The following is a 24020-nucleotide window of genomic DNA, read 5'->3' as shown; positions in this document are numbered from 1 at the left end:
TGACCACCCCCAAATACCTCGAAAACGATACCCAACTTGCCTTTATTTGAGAAAGCGTGCCCGCCATCTTGCATTTAGAAATGTGAAAAGTCGTGTCAGCCATCATGTATTCAGATATAAATGCCATTTGCGTAAGGATTACCAAAAATATTTTTTTTTAAATTCTTGGCAACCATCTTGGATTTAGAAATTAATGCCACATTCTCAATGAGCACTCCAAACAACTCGAAACGTCTCTAATTCCCGTTGTTAATCGACAATGTCGTATGCACCTTTAAATCCGTTTGTTACCTTTATTTTGTCAAAATAATCAAAATGAATACCACCATTAAATAATTACAAAACTCGATTTACGAAAAATATTTGTAAATAGTTTTCACATTGCTTACTGGTTTTTATGGGATTTTTACGTTTTCAGAACCAAAAGGTATATAGTTAGGGGTGTCAGAGTTCTTGGGGCACACACTTCACGTATAGATATTAAAAATTACTCACAACCTGCTGTTTTTTCATTTGTAGTTTTAGTTTGAAAATTGTCAATAAATATTAGACATAAATTTTCCCATGCCTTTTTTTCCAGTCGATTAGAATAACTGGCGGAACTGATATCTCATATTGCAAGGTGTTGTTCTGCATTCTCTATAAATTCTTCAACTCGATTTTAGTCCATCGTAGTTAATTTGAAAAATTAACATGTACACCTCACTAACTGTGATGCAACCGAGCGTGACTGCAGCGCGACAGTCGCACGGCCGCCGCGCGGTCGCAGCGCTTCTAGAAATTGTATGAAAAGTGACAATCGCGCGGCCGTCGCGCGGCCGCCGCGTGGCTAATTTGAACGCGCCCTTAATGACTAATGCCATAGTGCATGCCGTAGTAAAATTATCGCGATAAGACTACACCTATGCAATCTCGATTAATGTGATATTAGAGAGGTATGTGATATTTATATGTGTGTATTAGAGAGGACCCGTGCCCAATGACGACAAGTTCTTTCTTATAAAAAAAAGATTTGATTATATTAATCGGTGCATTTGTTTGTTTCAGTGGAAGTCGCGATGGGGTGTTGTCACCAAGCTGTCACCCGCAGCAGGTAAGTTTTTTCTAATTATAGTTTTTTCTAATTATTCCTTTTGTACATATTAAACAGTGAAGACTGTTTAATATACGATCCTAATATTCGCACACTAAGAATGATAGTGACATAATGCAAAATATTCCACTTTGAGTAATGAGCTACGAAAGTTCTTAAAATTGCGATAACTGCAATTTCTTATTAAATAATGATTTTCGAATGCGGTTCTCTGCTAAAATTGTGTGTAACCCACATAGTTTTTAGATGTATTATACTAACTTTCACCTACCGTGATAAAGTAAAGGTATTTTTTTGAGAATTACGATTAGTCTCATTATTTCAGTTAATTTTATCACGTAAATTAACATTTCTTTTTATGCAATACGATCATAAAGGATTCATAAAAACATCAATTATTTATCATGAAATTAAATTTTGAAATTCGTAAATAAAAGAATAACTTAAATGAACGTTCGTTATGTATTCGCAATCCTGTATTAAATTTGTCTTAATGCAAATCTATACTATCTAATAAATGACGATATATATCATGGAGTTAATAGTAAACCGTTCAACATCTGAGCAATCTCCGTCACTACTAAAAACATGTCGATAGCGCGCTGTCTTTGTAACGCTGTCGCTGAAACTGTCTCGGTGGCCGAACGATTACCATGCCGGACTGCCACGCAAAGGCAGTTCTCTCGTGAGTTTGGGTGTAATTTGTGGTTGTCTATGTGTGTGTCCATGGCACCCGCGACATAGGGTTTCCCTATTGCGGGGCTATGTTGAGTGTGTGCGTTATTATTTATTATTATTATTTGTCACTGCGTCATCTAAACAAATCTAGGTAAGCAAAATTCACGGGGCTTTTTGCGTTATAAAGTTGTAAAGAGTAGGTATTAGTGTTATAGGATCTCGTGTTAACTTGTCAAATGTCAATTTAATATATTGGCTGCCCACAATAATGATTTCCAAGTTGATAGTACCTAACTAAAATATAGTGCACTTTATTTAAAAAGTGTTATAATGTTTATCGAATAAAAAATAAATTCTCACTAAATTGATGTTGTCCACTAAAAATTTAAATTTGCCTAAATAACATGAGATTCTGGTACACCTAAAACATTTTGTGTTTCCAGTTTGGGAGTTCCTTTCTGGTCACGATATTAAGAAATACAGGAAAAGAATACTCTCTGTGATATTGAAACAGAACTAAATTACTAATAGTATAATATTTTTCACATTTATTCAAACATAGCATACATTTCGTTATCATTTAAAGTCATCAAAAATGTCCGAAGGTCTTCAAGACGACGTTGGTCCTCATCGTTCTTCTTTTCCAATGAATGAATTATTGACATATTATTGAATATTTCATCTCTCAGCTCTTTTGGTGCACGAAACAACACCCTGTGAAGATTCGATGGCTCCGGTCGTGGACGTACCATATGTCGAAACGGTTTCCTTTTCACATCGTAAGGCTTTCGAAAAAATAGCTTCTTTACTGCAGGTAATTTTACATTCAGTGATTTCACAGGCGATGGTTCACCTTTCGTTCGAGATAGTTTACGCATATCATAACTATTCCACGTATATTCATTGTCATTATAGGTTTCAAGCTGGTCATCCCAATAGTCTTGTAACGCTACTGCGGAAAGTATAGCTCCACCTTTTTTCTTATTGTTTTGTTTCCCGTGAGTGTAAGGTTGTTTTGTATATTCAAATCTAGAATGTTTCGTAGCAACAGCATTATCATATCTACTTCTGGCTGCTGGAGACGTCTGGTAACTGTCCACAGTTGTTGAACAGTTTTCGGAAAGAGCGCATTTGTTTGCATTACAGGAACAATCGATGCATTTTGTTTTTCCAATGATTGGATCCCAAAAGCACGTTTCTGCTGTAACCAAATGTACATTATTGTAAACATTTCCAATACAATATTAATTGGTACATAGACATAAAATTAACACTGAAATCAATATATACAGTGATGTTTAAATTTACTTCTATGCTCATTTTCAGTCAGAACGCAATTATTACTAAAACGGATCAATTTCAGATGACGCAACTACCGGTTTATGTCATAACAATCAAATACATTACCCGAGGTTCACAAGATGCCTAACTATAGTTGTGGTGATTATAATAGTCTTGAAAATATTTGACGTGATTGGAAAGCCTACCTGCTTAACATAAAAATATATTCCACTCTTGATACACATTTTGCAGCTGTGTTGCTGAGTGCTGTTAATTTGACCTCAATTTAGCAGAAATCACGCGACTGAAATTACGCGCGTAATACTGTGTTCCAAAAGGACATGTAAAAATATAAATGCAATGTCTTTTACGTTGCATGATTCATTCAATACCATCGTTACCCTAGATGACTTATATTCTGTCCATCATCATCAATCAATCTATTATACGTTTCATTAGCATGCAAGGATATGTATATTTTAGGGAGAGGATTAAGGCCATTGTTCACCAAGCTAAGTGAATGCAAGTTGGGGCTTCACACTTTTTCCAAGGATTGTGAATCGTCTTCGACATGCAGGCCTTATCACGATCTTTCCCTTCATCGTTAGCGAGAGGCATTGATGCAATGTCAAAGGCAGGTCAACCCCTCACTTGAAAAGCAACCATTCTCCAACTCGGCTCCACATTCTGTCCATATTAATTCATGGCGTGCTTATAATTACGCAACTAGAAGTTACTTACATATAATGGATTGTACAACAACAAACCCTGTTATGAATCCAATGCACAATTTGGAAATAAACATTCTTAACACCTAATACCACTACAGGAATTCTTACAAAAAAGTTGGAAACAATTATGTACACATGTCCAATAATTTAATTTAATTGCGTAAGTTACAATATGACGAAGCATTATACAGAAAGAGTGTTCGTGTGCTAAAAATCAACGTACTGAAAATATTTTTGTTTATCAGACATGACGGAAACATTTGTGGTTAGGTATTTACTTACTAATAGTTAATAAAATAGAGCTTTTCGTGAAAAAGTTGGTCCACGGAAGTGCCGCCGCCTGACGGCACAAGGGACTTGTCAATTTCATGCCTCAGGGTGACAGGCGCAGTGGCAGTACCGCTCGGATCTTTGTGAGATCTGAGTGGGATACAACTGTTATGGGTAAGCATGTCGCTCACCACCAGGCTCACACCTAGTTTCTCCCTTCACTTAATAGCATGAAAAATATATAATAATATAATGTAAAATTTGTATTATTTATATTATGTAAACTGCAATAAATATATTATCATTATCATTATCATTAAAAAGTTTTATCGGCTAACGGTAGAAACCAATTACAAGTAAAGAAATATAAATTGCTCACATTAATATTTTTAAGTAATATTCCTCGTAAGTATAACATATTTTGGAAAATACGTAATAAAAACAAACGAATGCAGAAAAAGCTACAAGTTTCAGAAGGAAATTTATAGCTAACACGAAATAACAAATTGTTATAAGTTTTTAATTTCACGGCAAATTAAGCATCTGGCATATTACGAAGGATTTCTAGTAAAGAGAGTTGTAAAGAGAGTGTTTGAGTTTTGAATTCTCATTTCTCTCTAAGGAGGCGGTTGAAGATTTGAATGGCGAAATCTATTTGGGATTTGCTGTAACGACGACACATAATACCTAAAATTTGTTACCATGTTATTCCCATTGGTGATTAAAATTTTAAGGTCGTCTTCCCCACAAAATCATGGATTTTTGTTTAAGTCACTACTAAGAGATTCTGTGCATGGTCAGTTTTCGTTAACAAAATTTACCTTTGTACTTTTCATCATTTTCTCTACATTGTTATTTTTGTTTATATCTTTGCCTTTCACCACCGGTACGTCAAAGAAACAATTACCGTTTTTCAGATTAATTATACGCGCACAATTTATAGTAATATATTCTTCATTGTAAGATAAACAGATGGCGAGTTTAGTCGAGACCAGGAGCTTAAGTGAAAGAAGCGAATGAGTTCGTCCAGGGAAATATGGCTTTAATGTGAGCATTAATGTATTCCGCTTTTGAAGGGTAAGGCTGCTTAACTGAAACTATAGGTACACTTTGTCACATATTTAAATCGGTTAACTAATTATCGATGTTTTAATCGGTGAACAAATATTTCGGTCTATGGTATATTTATGTGTCATCGGTGTTTTTGAGGTTACTAGATTTTTTTTGAAATAACCATGTTCCCACTTATCGTTTATAGCCGTTTTCGGCCAAACTTTTGATGCTTCGGTTCATTGTTTCTACCCAAAATTGGGTTATGGGTTATTGTTACTTAACGTTAGTGGCTGTTGTTTGAGTAGGTAGTGTAATAGGATCTCGTGTTAACTTGTCACATGTCAATTCAATATATTAATTATATACTATGGAAACCAAAGGACATGTTATATTGACATATATAAATCGGATGTTATATGTACATGATGCATTTAAACGGTGAAAACATAAAATTTTTATTGTCTTCGTTTAACTACTGCGTGCCGTCGTAAGCCAAAAGATATAGCACTACATTGATTTATGTCAAACACGGGAATCGAAAATACGTAATGTCATCTTAAATGCCAATTGTCCTCATTTTGCCATTTTTGTAGTACCCTTTAATAACCGTTTCCGGTTGTCAAAGGGAAGTACATCAAATGTCAAAACTAATGTTTGGCCAAATGTTTTAATGAATTATTCGCATCAATTGTAATCAAATTGAGAAAATTATTGACAGTGAGAACAATTAAGCATTGATAAAAATGCGTCGCTGCAGCACTTAGGGGTGCGGCAGTAGAAAATCACAAATCAACCAAATGTTACATTACACCGGCATGTGTTATTTTTATGCCCTATAAGTCATACGATAGCCCAAATATCTTATGTAATTAGACTCATTTATGCAGTTTATTCATAAGTCTAGCCGAATTTTGCTTTGGTTACTTTAGATTGCCTGTTTGTTAGTCTATTTTGATGATTGTTGATAACGATTATTTTGAGATAGTGTTGTTCTAGCAAGCAGACATTTTATCGGTATTCTGTTATTAAAACAATTCACTACGAGGTTTTTATTACTACATTATTATTATTTTTAATGTTTACCTACAAATGAAAAAAGAAAGAAAGAATGGTTGGAAATTATAGAACCGCCGAACATAAACATTGGATCAAATTCCATCTTCTTTTGTTCGCTCCTTTTTGAAGTGAAATTTTAATAGAACATTAATGTGACTAGATTACATGATAATGCAATTACATCGTTACACTTATTGGTAAATAACTTTATATTTAGTTTTGATTAAAATGGCTCATTACTTGCCTAGTAATAATAGCCTAGTATTAATCATACTTTGATTACAGTAAACAACACAAATTTGTAAACATAAAAAACAGTTTCAACATTCAAGCCATACATTTGCATGTCGATATTGACTTATCTATGATCCGCCATTTGTGATGGACATTTTTGGTTTAGGTAGGTACGTTTATTCCGTAGATAGGGCAGCTCCTTTCTTTTATTTTTTTCCCTCCTCTAAGATATTAATGGTGTCAATTGGCTGCCCAAAATAATGATTTCCAACGTGACAGTAACTAAAATAGAATGCACTTTATTTAAAAAGTTTTGTAATGTTCATAGAATAAAAAATAATTTCTCTCTATATTGATGTTGCCCACTATAAATTTAAATTTGCCTAAATACCATCAGATTCTGGTACACCTAAAACATTTTGAGCTTTCATTTGGGAGTTTCCTTTTGTGCCACGATATTAAGAAATACAGGAAAATAATACTCCTTGTGATATCGAAACTAAATTAGCAATAATATAATATTTTTTAACATTTATTCAAACATATACATTTTGTTATCATTTAAAGTCATCAAAAATGCCATAAGGTTGGTCGTTGGGACGTTGGGACGTTGGTCTCATCGTTCTTCTCTTCCAATTAATGAATTATTGACATTATTGAATATTTCATCTCTCAGCTCTTTTGGTGTACGAAACAACACCCTGTGAAGAATAGATGGCTCCGGTCGTGGACGTGCTAAATAGCGAAAGGGCTTTTTTTTCCCATCGCAAGGCTTTCGAAAAAATAGCTTCATTACTGCAGGTGGTTTTATTATCAGTGATTTCACAGGCGATGGTTCCACATTCGTTCGCGAAACTTTACTGAAGTCGACTGGCTTACCCAACTCTGTAGTTTCATCGCTATAAATGGGAGTACTATCGTCATCCAAATAAAATTCATCGACTTGTACTGCGGGAACTATTATTCCACCTTTTTTCCAATGGTTCCGTTTCCCGTAAGTGTAAGGTTGTTGTTTATATTCAAATCTAGAATGTTTCGTAGCAACATGATTATCATATCTACTTCTGGCTGCTGGAGACGTCTGGTAACTGTCCACAGTTGTTGAACAGTTTTCGGAAAGAACGCATTTGTTTACATTACAGGAACAATCGAGGCATTTTGTTTTTCGAGTGATTGGATCCCAAAAGCACGTTTCTACTGTAACCAAATGTATATTATTGTAAACATTTTTATTACAACATTAGTTGGTACGTACATAGATAAAAAATAATACAGAAATCAATATATACAGTGATGAATAAGCATGCAAAAACTGCGTGATTTTGAAAACCGGTTTTTTCGGTTTTTAAGTCTCGGATAACCGATTACTCGGATTTTTTTCTTATGACACGCGAACCATTTTAAAAAGTACCAAAAAATTTAAAAAAAACATTAAGTTAGTGTTTTGTAAATTATTTTCATTATTTTTATACAATTCACAGCTAATGACTTCAATAACTTCTCGAATTATAATAAAAAAACCAACACTAATACATATATCTAAAAAAAAAAAAATATACATTATATATTTTAGAGGCAAGCAATTAAACATCTTCTTTTTCAGCCTGATTGTCTGTTCAAGATGTTCCAACATCTGAGTGAGAAGTCTGATGATGCTTATCAGAGGTATCCAGCGGCGCAACTAGTTATTCTGGGTAATGAAAGAAAGGATGTGAGTGCCCATACCAAATGACTTAATTGTACTAAACCTTTCCCAGCTTGTCAGTAGCGCCACCAGGATTCCAGATATTAAGTCTCGTACGACTCGTCTATTGTCTTTTGAAAACTGTATCCATGTACTCCCCACCTGATCAGATGGTGGTATGAGACGAGTGTGGCGAACCAGGTTAGCAGACTGGCACGCAAACCTTAAGCAAACTTCACTCTTATGAGCTTCACACCTTGCAAGGGACCTTTGGATCTTGAATTTTTTGAGTGAGCTTTGGAATTATTCGATTTGATCTTACTACACTACATTGGGCGATATAGTTCCGGAGTGCGTCAGGGTTCCGTACTGTCCGAACTCTCTTTCTGCCGTATATCAAGGATATGATAATTCCAGGTACCTTCAGGTATACTGATGACAGCACCGTTAGTAGTGTAGGTACTTGATCAATGCAAGGGTGAGTGGAAAAGAAATCCAGTCTTGTCGAGAGTCTATGATTAGTCGTTTGGATTTGACACTTAGGCTGTCTCTGATTGGGGTGGTGCCAAACTTATAAAATTGATCGCTACTAAAATGCTGACGTGTATATTATCCACAAAACGGAGTCCCTTAGACCTGATTTCGACTTTTTGTGATATCAATGCCGATAGCCGACCACCACTAGCTACTTGGAATGAACCTGTTGTTTAGTCCGAACTTCGGCAGATACATAGAATCCATAGCCAAAAATGACGCCAGAAAGATTAACATCATTTCCAAGATGAGGCGTTACTTCACACTGGGACACTTGCTTCAAAAAAGCTGTACTAAGCACAGACCCGGTCGTGTATAGAGTACTGCTGCCACCTATGAGATAGTTCACCCGTCGCTACCCTAAAAGTTACCCGTCTGCGTCTCGAGGACGCTGTTACTGTCCTGTAGTTAGGTACCCGAGTTGCTAGCATTTAATTAACGTTTATTTATCATTATTAACCAAGATACGATGATATTATTTATCATTGCTTACTATGATATTATAAGTTACGAATTTACGTTTCAATAGTGTAGCGAATCGCCTATATATATAGAATAGTCTCTACAAGTTTTAGTTTTATATTTAAATATATTTAAATTCAAAATTTAAATTTTGGCGCCTTTTCTTTATTTTGTTTTTTTGGCTGTTTTGCTTTGAGAGCTACGTGGTGTTTTGTAATAAAAATTATTAAACTGCAAATACATTTGCTTGGCCTTGCTCACTCGTTGTTAGCACCCACTTTTAATCCACTGATACAGTCAGGTACAAATAGTTTAAAGACAAAGCCGGAAATCCCGAAAAACCCGGTTTTTCCTTATTTGAAAACCGGGTTCAAAAATGGACGGTTATTCGGTTTTTTCGGTTAAACGGGGGACCCGTTTGCATATCCTATGATGAGTAGCCTCACAGTTGTGGTAGAGAGCTAATTCTGCATATGCTTAAATTTACTTATATGCTCATTTCCAGTCAGAATGCAATTATTACTAAAACCGGATCAATTTCAGATGTCGTAACTATCAATTCATGTCATAACAATCAAAGATATTATCCGAGGTTCACAAGATGCCTAACTATAGTTGTCGTAATTGTAATGGTCATGAAAATATTTGACGTGATCGATAAGCCTACTTGCCTATTTACTTTTGCCTTGAAAAGGTCCAGAGAATTCCACTGCCTGGCCACTCGCCATACAAATGTGGAAACAAAACGCTTCGTGTGAATCTGGGGAATATCTACATCATAAGGGTGGAACCCCAGCCCACTTCTAGTCCCCCGATGATGGAAAGATGAAGGCGGAATCAAATTATGCAATTCCATCGCACACTCTCCGTGATATATCTTATAGAATACCGATAAGCTGGCAACTCTACGGCGGTGTTCAAGGCTCTGCAGCTTCGCCTCTACAAATTCTGAGTCACTTATAAGCCTCTTAGCACGCTTGTCTATTGAATCCAAGGTGGCCAGTTGGTACTGAAATTGGAACAGCCTTTTCAATCCTCTCCAGTCTGGTTTCCGCATTGGTCATACATGGTACGACTACTGCACTCACGAAAATCACTGATGACATCCGTTTGGGTATGGAAAATCAACAATTGACTGTGCTGACACTCCTTGACTTCAGTAATGCCTTCAATTATGTTGACTTTGACCTATTATTGGAGGCATTGCGTACTCTTAACATATCTCCAGCAGTTATTGATTGGTTTCGAAGCTACCTCTGTGGACGTTGGCAGTGTGTACGCAATGAGAATTCTTTCTCTACGTGGTGCGATATTTCCGCCGGAGTCCCGCAGGGTGGCGTCCTTTCTCCTCTCTTATTTTCTTTGTTTATTAACTCTATCACACAATCCCTCACTTCTTCTTATCATCTTTATGCTGATGACCTCCAGATTTACACCCAGTCGTCTATTCAAGACTTACCACGTGCCATTAATACTACCAATGTGGACCTTGAATCCATTCGTCAATGGAGTCAGAACTTTGACCTTAGAGTTAATCCATCCAAAACACAATCGATTATTATAGGTAGCACTTGGTTCAATTCTCGTCTAAATCTAGACTCCTTACCCCCTGTGGTTTTTGATGGTGTCTGTATTCCTTATTTGGATACAGTCAGGAATTTGGGGGTAATTTTTGATAAATGTCTGACTTGGAAGCCGCAAGTTGCTGAGGTTAACAGGAAGGTGTTTGGTGCGCATTTCTCTCTGAGAAGGCTTAAAAACTTTTTGCCGACTAAAACCAAAATTACTCTGGCCCAGAGCATTTTTCACCCGACTGGTCTATGCAGATGTTTGCTATCCGGATTTGTCAGTAACTCTGCTCAATAAATTGGAACGGCTCCAAAAGATGTGTGTTAGGTTCATCTTCGGACTACGTAAATTTGACCATGTCTCCCAATTTCGCGCACAAATTAGATGGCTACCCATCCATCGGCGTAGAGATCTTCATATTCTTTCACTTCTCTATTCAATTCTGTTCTATCCCTTTACGCCTTCTTATCTTAAAGATCGCTTTACTTTCCACTCTTCTACACTCTGTCGTCCCCTTCGCTCCTCTGATACTCTCTTACTTAACTTGCCCTCTCATACCTGTAACTTTTATTCCAACTCTTTTACCATTTCTGCGATCAGATTGTGGAATTCTCTCCCTGAATCGATTCGACGATCCCCTTCTCTTGATTCCTTCAAACAACGTGTCAAGGATCACTTCCTCAACTCCTAAATTTCGTCTGTCCTCTACTACCCTTTCATTTATTTCCTACATTTGTACTTAATTTTTCTTTTTCTATTAAAAGTATATAAGCATTTAATATTATTGTGTATTTATTGTTTTGTATGTATTAATAATATTATTGTTATTTGTATGTATATATATGTATATCTATCTATGGATATGTATATATTTTTATTATTACTTATTATGTAGTGTACTTATGATGATATTCTTTGGTTGCAACCCTTTTGCATATCCGAAATGTCTATCCTAAGGTTGCCTGGAAGAAATTGCTACATAGCAATAAGGCCGCCTGTTGCACATTGACTTACTATTATACTTAAGCTATTGTATTGTATTTTAATTGTAATTTTATGTGCAATAAAGAATATTTCATTCATTTCATTCATTTATTATAGAATAGAATAGAAATTAGAATAGAAATTGTTTATTCACGAAAACAACACAGTACACATATATTTAAATTGTACGATACATAACATAAGACGGAAAGAAAGACTAAAGCATAACATTTAAATATTACACGTGCACATATTACACAAATAAGAAGTATTAATATTGTAACAAATAAACAAGTAACAAGCCATAAAAAGTGCGTGCTGTGCTGTTACGGAATCCGTCATCCACTCAGCTTGGTGTCGTCTCACTGGAAGTGCTACGACGCTGATTTTCAGTGGATCCGGCAACAGGGAACACATGGCACGGAACAAAGTGGACGAAACTTATGTACGATTTGTTGCACTTTATATTGTAGTTGTAAACAAGTGTGATTCCATATAATTCTTATAATGAATAATAATTATGAATTAACTAAAATGGCAATAAGATAAAATAGTAAAATAAAATAAAATAAAAATCATCAAAATGAAAAATTAAATAAAAAATATAACGGATAAAAACGTACACGTCCCCGACACAACAACAGCTACGCTAGAGATTGCTGAATATTAAGTAAATAAGCTTTGAATGATCTTTTAAAAAAATAAAGTGATGTAGCATTTCTTATAGGCGGCGGAAGATTGTTCCAGCATTTCGAGGCAGCGTAGCGAAAGTTACCTCGAAAACTTGCTGTTCCATGTCGAGGACATAGGAGGCGACAAGCATGTCTAACGTGCATGGTTGAGAATTTGAGCTTGTCATAGAGGTACGATGGTTGCTTGGTCTTAATGACCCCAAATAATAGTATAGCGAAATGTAATTGGCGACGGGCCTCCATCTTCAACAATTTCGAATTGTTCATAAAAGGGGTGACGTGCTCCCGACGTGTGATAGGGAAGCAATACCTAGCGCACGCATTCTGCAGGCGCTGAATAAGACACTTTGTGCGGGCGAGTAAACATCCTCCGAATACAGTGTCAGCGTAGTTCAATCTTGATAAAATTAGCATGTCACAGAGCTTAATACGCAAATCAACGTTAATGAAGTTTTTCACGCGGTACAGTACCTTCAGGCGATAAAAACAATTTCGGACTGTTTCAAGGATATGTTCTTCAAAGTTAAGGGAACCATCCATAAGAACCCCCAGATTTCTCGCCACAGATACTCGGCCTACAGAGTTACCCGCTATGGACACTTGTGGGTGATTGGACGCGATCTTTTCAATTTGACATTTCGAACCAAGTATGAGAAACTTCGATTTGCTCGGATTTAGTACCAGATTGTTGAGCTCTGACCATTGGGCAACTTTAGAGAGATCCTCGTTCAACTGTCCAACTGCAGTGCGGGTTACAAGAGGATTAAATGAAATGTAAATTTGTAGGTCATCGGCATATAGATGACATCTGCAATTCTTAAAGCAATCCACAATATCTGCAGTGTACAGAATGAACAAGACTGGTCCGAGGATGGACCCTTGAGGAACCCCTCTAGCAACTGATGCGGCACCAGAACGCATGAATGAACCATCCACACCGCTCACCTCCACTTGCTGTACACGGCCACTGAGATAACTGGAAAACCACTTAATAGTGTTACAGTCGAACCCATAATAAACGAGTTTAGCCAGTAAAAGTTGTATATCCACGGTATCGAAAGCACGTGAAAAATCAAGTAACGCTAGAATGGATCCCTCACCAGCGTCACGCGCAGCCAACACATCATCTACCACGTCCAGCAGCGCGGTGGCAGTGCTGCGACCCTTCCTGAAACCCGACTGTTTTGATGGCAAGATACCGTTGGTCTCTAGGTAATCTGTAAGCTGCCAACACACTACCTTTTCGATGATTTTTGACATGTATGGTAAAACACTTATAGGTCGTAAGTCTTTGAAGTGTGATGGTATGTTTATCTTTGGAATAGGTCGAATTATTGCCGTCTTCCAGAGCTCAGGGAATGCACAGGTCTCGATCGATTGATTTACCAGGGCCGTAATTAGTTTTAGAGTCCGCGGTAGGGTAAGTAACACCATATCGCGAGAAATATCATCTACACCCATGGCGCCACTTTTAATTGACAAAATAGCTCTCGATACAATTGCCTCTGAAACGACGCGAAGTTTAAAAACCGCGGAACCACGCCTACGAGTGGAAAAATATTTTAAGTGTGCTTTATCAATGTTACGGGGTGGTAAATCAAGAAAATGTGCATTTATTTTGTCAGGGTCTTTTAAATGTAGGGGGATGTCACGATCTTTTGCCTTGAAATCAACCACGTTTGCTCTTATATTCTTCCACAAGTCGCGCGGTTTATTGGCGTTTGAGACAATACATTGCTGGAAAAATGTAGCTTTCTCGGCACTTATCGCGGACAAAACTATCTTTTTCAGATCTTTATAATATTTTTATGAGTATCCATCCCAGTATTTCGATACCTGTGATGAGCCTCGTCGCGCAGCCGCATCATTTTCTTAACATTATATGTAAACCAAGGGAGCACCCTCTCCCGCACTACAATTTTCTTCTTAGGCGCATAACTATTGAATAAGTGATGCATGTAGGCATTAAAGTTCTCAACAGAGGCGTTTAAGTTACTCGATAGCAGCCGCTCCCAATTAATCGTATTTACATCGGAGTTGAACGCATCCATGTCAATATCAGTGAGCGGACGGTAAATAATATGTTTTGGGGGTACTTTACATTTTTTTATATCAAATTTACCAGAAATGAATGCATGACTGCCAAGATCTGGCAAATAATCAATGCGAAGATCAGTGATTTTCATACTCGAGCTAATAACATCAATCAATGTCTCACTGTGATCAGTGAAGTGTGTTGGCTGCTTGACATATTGTTCAAGATTGAAGCAGCATAAAAATTCTAACAGTTTTTTTGTGGATGGGTCCTCCGTATTCAAAAGATTCACATTGAAATCGCCAAGTAACACCACATGATCAAACAGCGAGAAAGAAGCAACTGAATCCGTAAGTGCGTCAATGAAGGTATCCAAGGGCAGCCACGGTGGACGATAAGCTGTTCCTACGGCAAGCTTTATGGTGTTTACTGACAAGCTGAGCCACATCTGTTCCACCGCTACAGGTGCAGGAGGATGAGGAAGGAGTCGTGCGTAAATATTACTTTTAATATAAAAGCCCACCCCCCCGCCAAGCCCACGCCGCACAGTATGTGACCGTGGGGTAAGCCGCAGCCTGTACCCTGGAACAGACGGAGCACGCCCCTCCTCTCCCGCCCTTAGCCAAGTTTCATTTATAGCCACAATATCAGCAGCGTGGCGGCTCATGACGGCATGGAACTCATCATGGCGTGTGCCGAGCGATCCAGCATTTAGAAGAGCAACAGAAAGTCTATCATTTTGAATAAATTGTATTATGTAAGAAAATGACAACTGCAAGTATTTCCCGTGTAAAAGGTAGAACCTTAGCTGAGTAATATGTCGCAAGTCAAGATAACCTCGTTCAAATGAGTAAAATACAAAGTAGACTTCAGAATTACCACACCGATGCCGTCCATGCAAACGCAAAGTTCCCCACCATATTAACGTTTTATGTACAACAAATCTTAACAAGATTTTTGGTGTATTTACCAATTTAGCAAATAAAATTGAGTGAATAACAAACAGAATAACAATAATCATGAACACGGAAATAAAAATGTATAAAAAGTAAAAATTAAATTTCAGTTCATTATAATTAAACAGTATGGATAAGGTTGGTGAGTCATGTCTTGGCATCAGGAGATCGAACAGCATCCGGCCCAAAAACCCTAGCAACGTCCGCCATCGTACGCAAGCGCTGACGTGGAAAGTCCGCGGAGGCGCCTCGGCGCGCATGTATGCGTCCGTCTCTTGTCCATATGAAGCGCCAGCCAAGGCGACCGCCGATATCTCGTGCACGATGGAACAGCTGCCGATTGGTTAGTGTCAATCTTTCATTGATATAAAACCTACATGATGGTGTAGGTAGATCTGTACCCTCAGTGGTAGCTCCTCTACGAACACGAGCAGCCTGCAGGAGCTGGTTGCGCATAGCTCTACGAGCCAGGCGGACGACAATAAGACGAGGCCGAGGTGCTGCTGTTCCCTCTGAGGTGGATGGCGCACGACCAACACGATGCGCGCTGACGATGTCTCGTTCATCCAGCTTGACGCCCAGTTTGCTTGCCAGTGTCACGACGATATGCTGCACGCTTTCCACTCTCTGCTCAGGCACACACGAAAATTCAACATCGTTCAGAAGTAGATCTTGATCTCTGTCATTTATCTCTGCTTTAAGCTGTTCGATGGACGCTAACAGTTCACTGCTCGTATGATTATCGAGAGAACACTCGTCCAACCGACGCTCCACTGTATCGACGCGAACACTGAGTCTCTCTACACGTACCTCGCACTCACTCACCCTCTGCGTAAGGTTGGTAATAGCAGTGGTTAAGTCAGCCATTTGTAGGCGTGTGGCCCGCATTTCCTCCCGAAACATGCGTAGTTCATTAAGGAAGACCTGGCTTTGGTCTACTGAAGAGCCATGAGCATTTAGTGACACTTCCGCAGGGGTATCCATTTCCTGAGTAGGACTAGCCACGGAGGCCCCGCGACAGGTGTTGACATAACCGTGCACCGGAGTGTGTGTGTTGTCCCTTTTCGGTGCCTTACTGAAACAGGCCACACATTTCCAAGCTGCCTTATGTTCGGGTGTCAATGTATTTCGAAAACGTTGTTCCGAAATATTTGCGCACGTTAAATCGTAAAAGTTTTTACAGATGCAGCATGTCATAAACTGCCTGCCTTCTATGCGTGTTAAACAACCAGCACAGATTTTTTTTGTATCAGACGCTGGCATTGTCTATAAGTATAGCGTGAACCAGCAAAATTTAAAAATAATGCAATATACCCAATATACCGGTCACCGCGCAGTCCGACCGGCTACCGCTAAGCTATCGTAGCTATAAGTTAACCTGCGAAATTACAAGTCCTATTCCGTGTAAAAAAATACGGTCGTGAAACCGGTTGGCTCATTAGCAAGAGCACATTTACTCAGGTCGGTCAATGAACTTCCAAGGTCGAACACTCACTAATGACCGAATGATTGTTTGAAATAACGTCAATTTTGATATATTTATTTTCACTTTGCACTGCTTATATACAACCGAACCGTTTAACAAAGTATACCATTGGTTAGAATAGTGTTCATAGATTAAACTGATATAAATTTTATGGCAAACAACACAGTTTTACACTAGCAATTTAAATTAAAAATATCGACAATACTGTAGCACGTCCTCTCTCTGTTCCGCGCCCCGCGCATTCTTTAGCAGAGCCATCCCATAAGTGGCAGCAATACTCCATACACGACCGGACTTGTGCTTGATACAGCTGAAGCAACTGTCCCGGTGTGAAGTAACGCCTCACCTTGGAAAGGATGCCAAGCTTCTTGGCTGCATTTTTGGCCATAGATTCAATGTATATGCCGAAGTTCAGATTGTACGATAGGTCCATTCCAAGTAAGTGAAGACGGTCGGCTATCGGTATGGATATATCACGAAAAGTCAGAGTCAGGTGAAAGCGACGCCGTTTAGTGGATGAAAGACACGCCTGTGTTGTGCATTAAATTTGACAAAATTGGCATCGCCCTAATTGGAGAATGCCTTAAGTGTCAAATTCAAACGACTAACCATGGACTCTCGACAAGACTAGATTTCTTCTCCAGTGACCCTTGCATTGGTCAAGTACCTGTCCACAACTGTGCTGTCATTAGCATACCCAAAGGTACCTGGAATCAACATATCATTTATATACAGCAGAAAGAGGGTTACAAACAGTACAGAACCCTGAGGAACTCCGGCCTCTATCGCCAGATGTTCTAAAGAGTAGATATCTAAAACCACTCGAATCAAACGTTCACTCCGAAAAAGAAATCCGAAATTCAATTGCAAAGGTCAGTGGGAAGCCCATAAGAGGGAAACTTGCTTAAAGGGCTTGCGTGCCAGACCCTGTCAAAGGCCTTAGAAATGTCTAAAGACACTGCAATGGTTTCGCCATGCCCTTCTATAGCCTCGCTCCATAAATGAGAGTCGTTCACAAGATGCCGAACAGTAATTGTGGTAATTATAATAGTCATGAAAATATTTGAAGTGATCGATAAGTCTACCAGCTTAACATAAAAATATATTCTACTCTTGATACACATTTTGCAGCTGTGTTGCTGAGTGCTGTTAATTTGACCTCAATTTAGCAGAAATCACGCGACTGAAATTACGCGCGTAATACTGTGTTCCAAAAGGACATGTAAAAATATAAATGCAATGTCTTTTACGTTGCATGATTCATTCAATACCATCATTACCCTAGATGACTTATATTCTGTCCATCATCATCAATCAATCTATTATACGTTTCATTAGCATGCAAGGATATGTATATTTTAGGGAGAGGATTAAGGCCATTGTTCACCAAGCTAAGTGAATGCAAGTTGGGGCTTCACACTTTTTCCAAGGATTGTGAATCGTCTTCGACATGCAGGCCTTATCACGATCTTTCCCTTCATCGTTAGCGAGAGGCATTGATGCAATGTCAAAGGTAGGTCAACCCCTCACTTGAAAAGCAACCATTCTCCAACTCGGCTCCACATTCTGTCCATATTAATTCATGGCGTGCTTATAATTACGCAACTAGAAGTTACTTACATATAATTGATTGTACAACAACAAACCCTGTTATGAATCCAATGCACAATTTGAAAATAAACATTCTTATCACCTAATACCACTACAGAAATTCTTACAAAAAGGTTGGAAACAATTATGTATACATGTCCAATAATTTAATTTAATTGCGTAAGCTACAATCTAATGAAGCATTATACAGAAAGAGTGTTCGTGTGCTACAAATCAACGTACTGAAAATATTTTTGTTTATCAGACATGACAGAAACATTTGTGGTTCGGTATTTACTTACTAATACTTAATAGCAACAGAGCTTTTTGTGAAAAAGTTCGTTCACGGAAGTGCCGCCGCCTAACGGCACATGGGACATGTCAATTTTATGCGTCAGGGTGGCAGGCGCAGTAGCAGTACCCCTCGGATCTTTGCGAGCTCTGAATGGAACTGTGCCTGTTATGGAGAGACTTAAGGTTCACGACCTGTTCTCCCCGTCTCTAGATATTTAAAAAAATGTATTATTTTGTCAAACAAGCAATAGAAATAAATTAGAAAATAGGAAATTTTGTTTTGGACTATGAGCAAATCTTAGACTATTCTACTTCCTTTCCTGCACCCGCACAGACCTTTGCGATTTACAGCTCCAAGTAGCATGTAGGCTTTGTTACCATACGATCATCAGGTGCAATTGCATCAATGCTTTCTTTAATTGGAAAATAAACGTAAGTACGCCTTTTAAAACTCAAACTGTACGATTATTGTGTAGGACTCGCATAAATTATATATATTGTACATTAATGCCCGATCTGTGTTTGATGCGGTTATTTTGCACATGATGGTTTTACATTTTTTATTCCAGTTACTTCCGTCACAACAATTGAGTACCTGTTTAAAAAATATATCTCCTAAGTAAGTAAAAATTGTATCTTAATGCTTACCATTTACAGATTGTGCACAAATGTTGTGGATAAATAAACCTACACATAAAACGCATTGAAACATCGTACAGACTTACGGGCTTGTTTAAATAAAGTCATTATTCTCTAATAATTTAATCTTAAGTGTTGTTGTAATTGGAATGTAAATTGCTAATAGAAAAAAAAGCGTAAAATATAATTCGCAGATAATATTGTTAACAGTCAATGTTAATGTTTTGTAGCTAATTATTCTGATAAGCAAAGTGTAGACTGAAACTATTTTTTCGGATCTAGAATTGCACATATTTGTTTTTTTCGGGTTCTTTACAGGCCCCAGGGTCACGGGTGATAGATACAAAATCGCGAAAATGTAAGAACTCGAAAAATAAGGACTTGTGTAAGTAGGTGTTCTGTGAATTGAGAATAGATATAGTTTTTTGTACTAGATTGCAGAGTGTTATATCTAAAGGCTTATTTAACCAAATTTTTAGCCATGTTCCGCTGAAGGCCACTAATATTTGTTTTTGGTGCTTTCTGTTAAAATAAAGTGTCTCGTAACAATCCACATTCGTAAAATTTATAGAAGACTCTGACTATGTTGGAACACATTAAAGAGTGAATTAATCATTATTGAAAGTATACACATTTTCTATTGACTTAGTTAGCCATATCCATTAAGTTGTAAAATGTTGTTTATTTTATTGTATGATTTGTATCTTGTAACTGTGACAAAATAAGTAGAATAATAATTATATTTTTTTTTTATTAAAAAAAACCGATCTTGAAAGTTTGTGGAATTACATCTATTTGCCAGTTTTATCCAAATCGGATACCGGAAAGTGCGCGTAACCGGATTTAACCCCTAGTTTGCTTCTTTTTAAAAGGAACCAACTGAGATACCTTCTTTCCAACAAAAAAATAATCATCAAAATCGGTTCACAAATTCCGGATAAAACGCGTAACACGCAAAAAAAAATTGTCGAACTGAGAACCTTCTCCTTTTTTGAAGTCGGTTAAATACAGACATTATTACAAAGACAAATATTCATGTGGACAAGAATATACAAGAAACATAAATAATTCCATATTGCCAGCCTCTTTCGCCAAAGGCTAAGGCCATCTTATTAGGGAGCACCACAGACCACATAAATGACCAGATGGTGATATGAGTGTCAACAGCGCGTCAGTCGTCGTTCAAATGTGATACATGATTATTTTGTGGAAAAAATAGAAATTGTGCCATTATATCATGTCGCGTAAGAAGCCAAAGTTTAAGAAATACTCCGGGAGTGATTTCATTGCATCGGTAAGTACTAAAACTCTGTATTTTCTAATATTTTGAACAATACAATATCATAATTTGGAAACCAAACTATTTTCTTGCAACCCGGTAATAATAATATACGTTGGTTGCTAGCCATCGCCGCCGTCAAAAGAGCAATTCGAATGACGCTCAATGAATTGCTTGCACTAGTGTCGTATTACACTTGGTACTGGGTCCGCGTGTTGTAATTAAATTATCGATATGTAGAAACTCACAAACATTTAGAAACCCGGTTATGGTTTAGTTCAACATTTTTTTTATTATTTTTTTTATTGTTAACATGCTTAGATTACTTAAATGTTTGGTCCCAACACTCACATTAAAAATATATAAATTACACACAGACACTTTTCGCATTGTTCCATAATGACGGGGAAGAAAAGTACCACTAAAAGCGACCATTGCCTTATTCCACAGTGAACATAAAGGTATAACTGAGCATTGCGTTTGTTCCACTGGACATCATTAGTCATACTTGCGACTATACCGTGTTGCTCTTGGTTAGTAGTTTGCAACAAACACTTGAAAACTTGTCGTTTTATTCCTTTAACGATTTTATGTCTTTTATCAATGTGGTTAGTATCAATATAAGTATTGTTATAGTCATAGGACACTCGCAGTTAACGGAATAAGTCGAATTAAGTCTTAAAGTTTGTTTACATAAGTCGTGTTATAACCGTTAAGCACACATAAACAAGAACGCAACTCGAAAAAAACTTAAAATATGTCAGAATGTTTAACCAATACCAGTTAAACGAAAGCTTAGACGTATACCTAAAGCTAGAAATCATAAAATATACTAATAATATATACAAACAACCAATAATCAACAAGAGTATAGTTTTTTGCCTCTCCTGAAAAGTGTCGATTTTGAGTTATTCCCTTTTTTACTGGAAGCACTGATATATGCCTTATATTTCTAGAATTATTTCAAAGGGAGTATAAAAATCAAAAACGTTAATTGATAATTTTTATTCCATTTTGAGATATCTATTGAAATCGTACGCAAAGAGGCAAGTGTAATTTCTTCGCTTTTCAGCACCCTCCAATCGGAAAAATAAAAACTAAGTATAGATACTATATAAAAAAAAGCAGTAAAAAGGCTGTGATATGAAGGCAGACATGAAAACTGTAATGGTTTATAAGATTATAGAGCTTTAAACCACTGCCCGTCATCATTCGTTGCCAGGTATAGGCTTCCCCTCGTTTCGGCCATTCACAACGATCTTAGTCTCACAGACTCTACTCATTTTGTTGCAGGATACCCCATGTTTCCTTAAATAATTCTTGGTAAACTCGAGTTATCGTCCTTCTTCACTGATCGTCACTACGTAATATTATGTCCTATCCAGATTCATTTTAGCTATGTTATTTGATCTCATACGTCATGAACCCTAATTTGTCTTTTGAATCCGGAACTTGGTCTATAAGTTTGATGCCGAACATAATATGACGACTCTGGCTATATAAGCAGCTCTCATTGCCTCTATATCTATTATATCTAATTGCATTTAGCTAAACAATATGATTAATTAGTTAATTAAATTAAATGTCTATAAAACTCGTATGATTTAAATATTGGGCTTCGTTCTTATAAAAGGGAAAAATTTCTTTTTCCCGTACCATCTATCTTCAATGTTCTTGAGTTTGTTTCGTTTCTTCAACTTAGAGTAATGTTTGGGGCCGGTTACCGACCGGAAAGAAAGCGGTGTAACTAGAATCCGTAATATCCTAAGATTTGATAACTCCTGTCCCAATATTAACTCTATATTCGACGGCTGATCATTTACTGGTTCACCCAGGTTTGGTGGAATTTGACGCGTTGTACGTAGATTGTGCAACGTTTTTTGTTTTACAACTGATCTACCGTAAGGCGTGTTGCCCATTAAGACGCTTGCTGCTCTGATTGGGTGTTTATATACTCCTCGCCAACTCCTTCGACTTATTTGCGTGTCGTTCAGATTACTTGTATAGCAGTTCTCGGGCAAATCGCAAAGTTGTGGAATACAAGAGCAAGCGACACACTCCAGGTCAAGAGTTTGCAAGTCTTGGATGCATTTGTCTGCTGGAAATTTAAACATATAGTACTTAGTATAGTCATTATTATCATCATCAACTCATAGTATGTCTCACTACTGGGGCTGGGTCTCTAAGGAGAGGGTAGCAGTACCAGTGAAACTCATAGTGAAGGAGTTCCTTCAGGGAAGTATTGCCACGTTACCTATTTCTGGCGCCAAGCAGTAATGTTACCATTACTGCGTTCCGGTTTTGAAGGTACAGGCACATTGGACTTGTCAACTTATGGGTGATGAGCACAGTGGCAGTGCCCATCAGATCTTTGCGATTTAAAGCTCTGAGTGGCACTGCAACTGTTACGGACAGGCGTGTAGCTTACCATCATGCGCATGACCTGTTCGTCCCGTCACTTGATGTTTTAAGAAAAAGAAGTCTATACACGGTTTCTAAGAGTTGTGGACTAATCATGCAACAAATGCAGTTAAATGAGAAGCAACCGTTCTGGCGATGTACTTAGTAAATTCAAACATTATAAGGCCGAATGTAGTCATCAGAATGATTTAATACCTTAGCTAGTCAATGGCTATGTGTGAAACTTACATGGTTCTGATTTAGTTATCACTAATCTGCCGTCAGCCGAGAGATTTATGAAGACCGTCATTAATTTTAAACCAAACATTACATAAAGGCCAATATAATTTTGAAAATGGAAACTTTAGATAAAAAATATTATTACTTACTATCTATTCCCTGCGGCAATACAATCCCAATGTTCAGTAAGACTATACATGTTAATATGGGACGAAACATTGGACATCCAAGCCAGTTTTTAAAGTTTTGTGACACGTGTCAGATAACGAAAATGATACTTGTTGATACCGAACAACGTGTGTAACACAGATATGCACAAAATTACACGTTATGGGTTTAGATTAGGTAGACGGTTAGTGACTATACAGGGACAGGAGGTTCTTCTTCCTCTTGGAAACTAGCCGCCGCAACAGCTAACCGCAAACAACACCAGTAACAATTTAAAAAATATACACATCCATGTAGTAAAAGAAAATGAAATCAAATAATGTTAGTTATAATTACGAAACAACAATAAAAATATTATTACCTATTTTAGGTAATATTTTATTATACCTAATTTGTATATTTGCACAGAAAAATCCTAAATGTTTCTTAGATAGTGTTTTTTTTATGCCCGGTAATTTAAACATTCATATTGTTAAGTGTGTAAGTAAGACTGGTAAAATAAAAAATATATATTTTTATTTCTCATTTTGGTAGAGTATAATGAAATTTAATTTCACGGTAAATTATGGTACATATATTAACAGTATAATACTGACTACAACCTCACACATA

The 24020-nt window shown here is 37.3% G+C and overlaps 1 protein-coding gene across 1 annotated transcript in view; it reads left to right on the top strand.

Moving 5' to 3' along the window:
• The window catches only part of LOC113232311, a 609005-nt gene that overhangs the window by 211769 nt on the left and 373216 nt on the right, over positions 1-24020 (top strand). Inside the window, exon 2 of the mRNA XM_026466988.1 lies at positions 1048-1093. Within this exon, the coding sequence (XP_026322773.1) occupies positions 1048-1093 (46 nt within the window). The remainder of the gene's footprint in view (positions 1-1047; positions 1094-24020) is intronic.

Source organism: Hyposmocoma kahamanoa, unplaced genomic scaffold (assembly GCF_003589595.1).
Source record: "Hyposmocoma kahamanoa isolate Upper Pololo Valley unplaced genomic scaffold, ASM358959v1 68, whole genome shotgun sequence".
Taxonomy (NCBI): Eukaryota; Metazoa; Arthropoda; class Insecta; order Lepidoptera; family Cosmopterigidae; genus Hyposmocoma; species Hyposmocoma kahamanoa.
The sequence above is the reverse complement of the archived record's forward strand: the minus strand, read 5'-3'. Positions and strand labels throughout refer to the sequence as shown.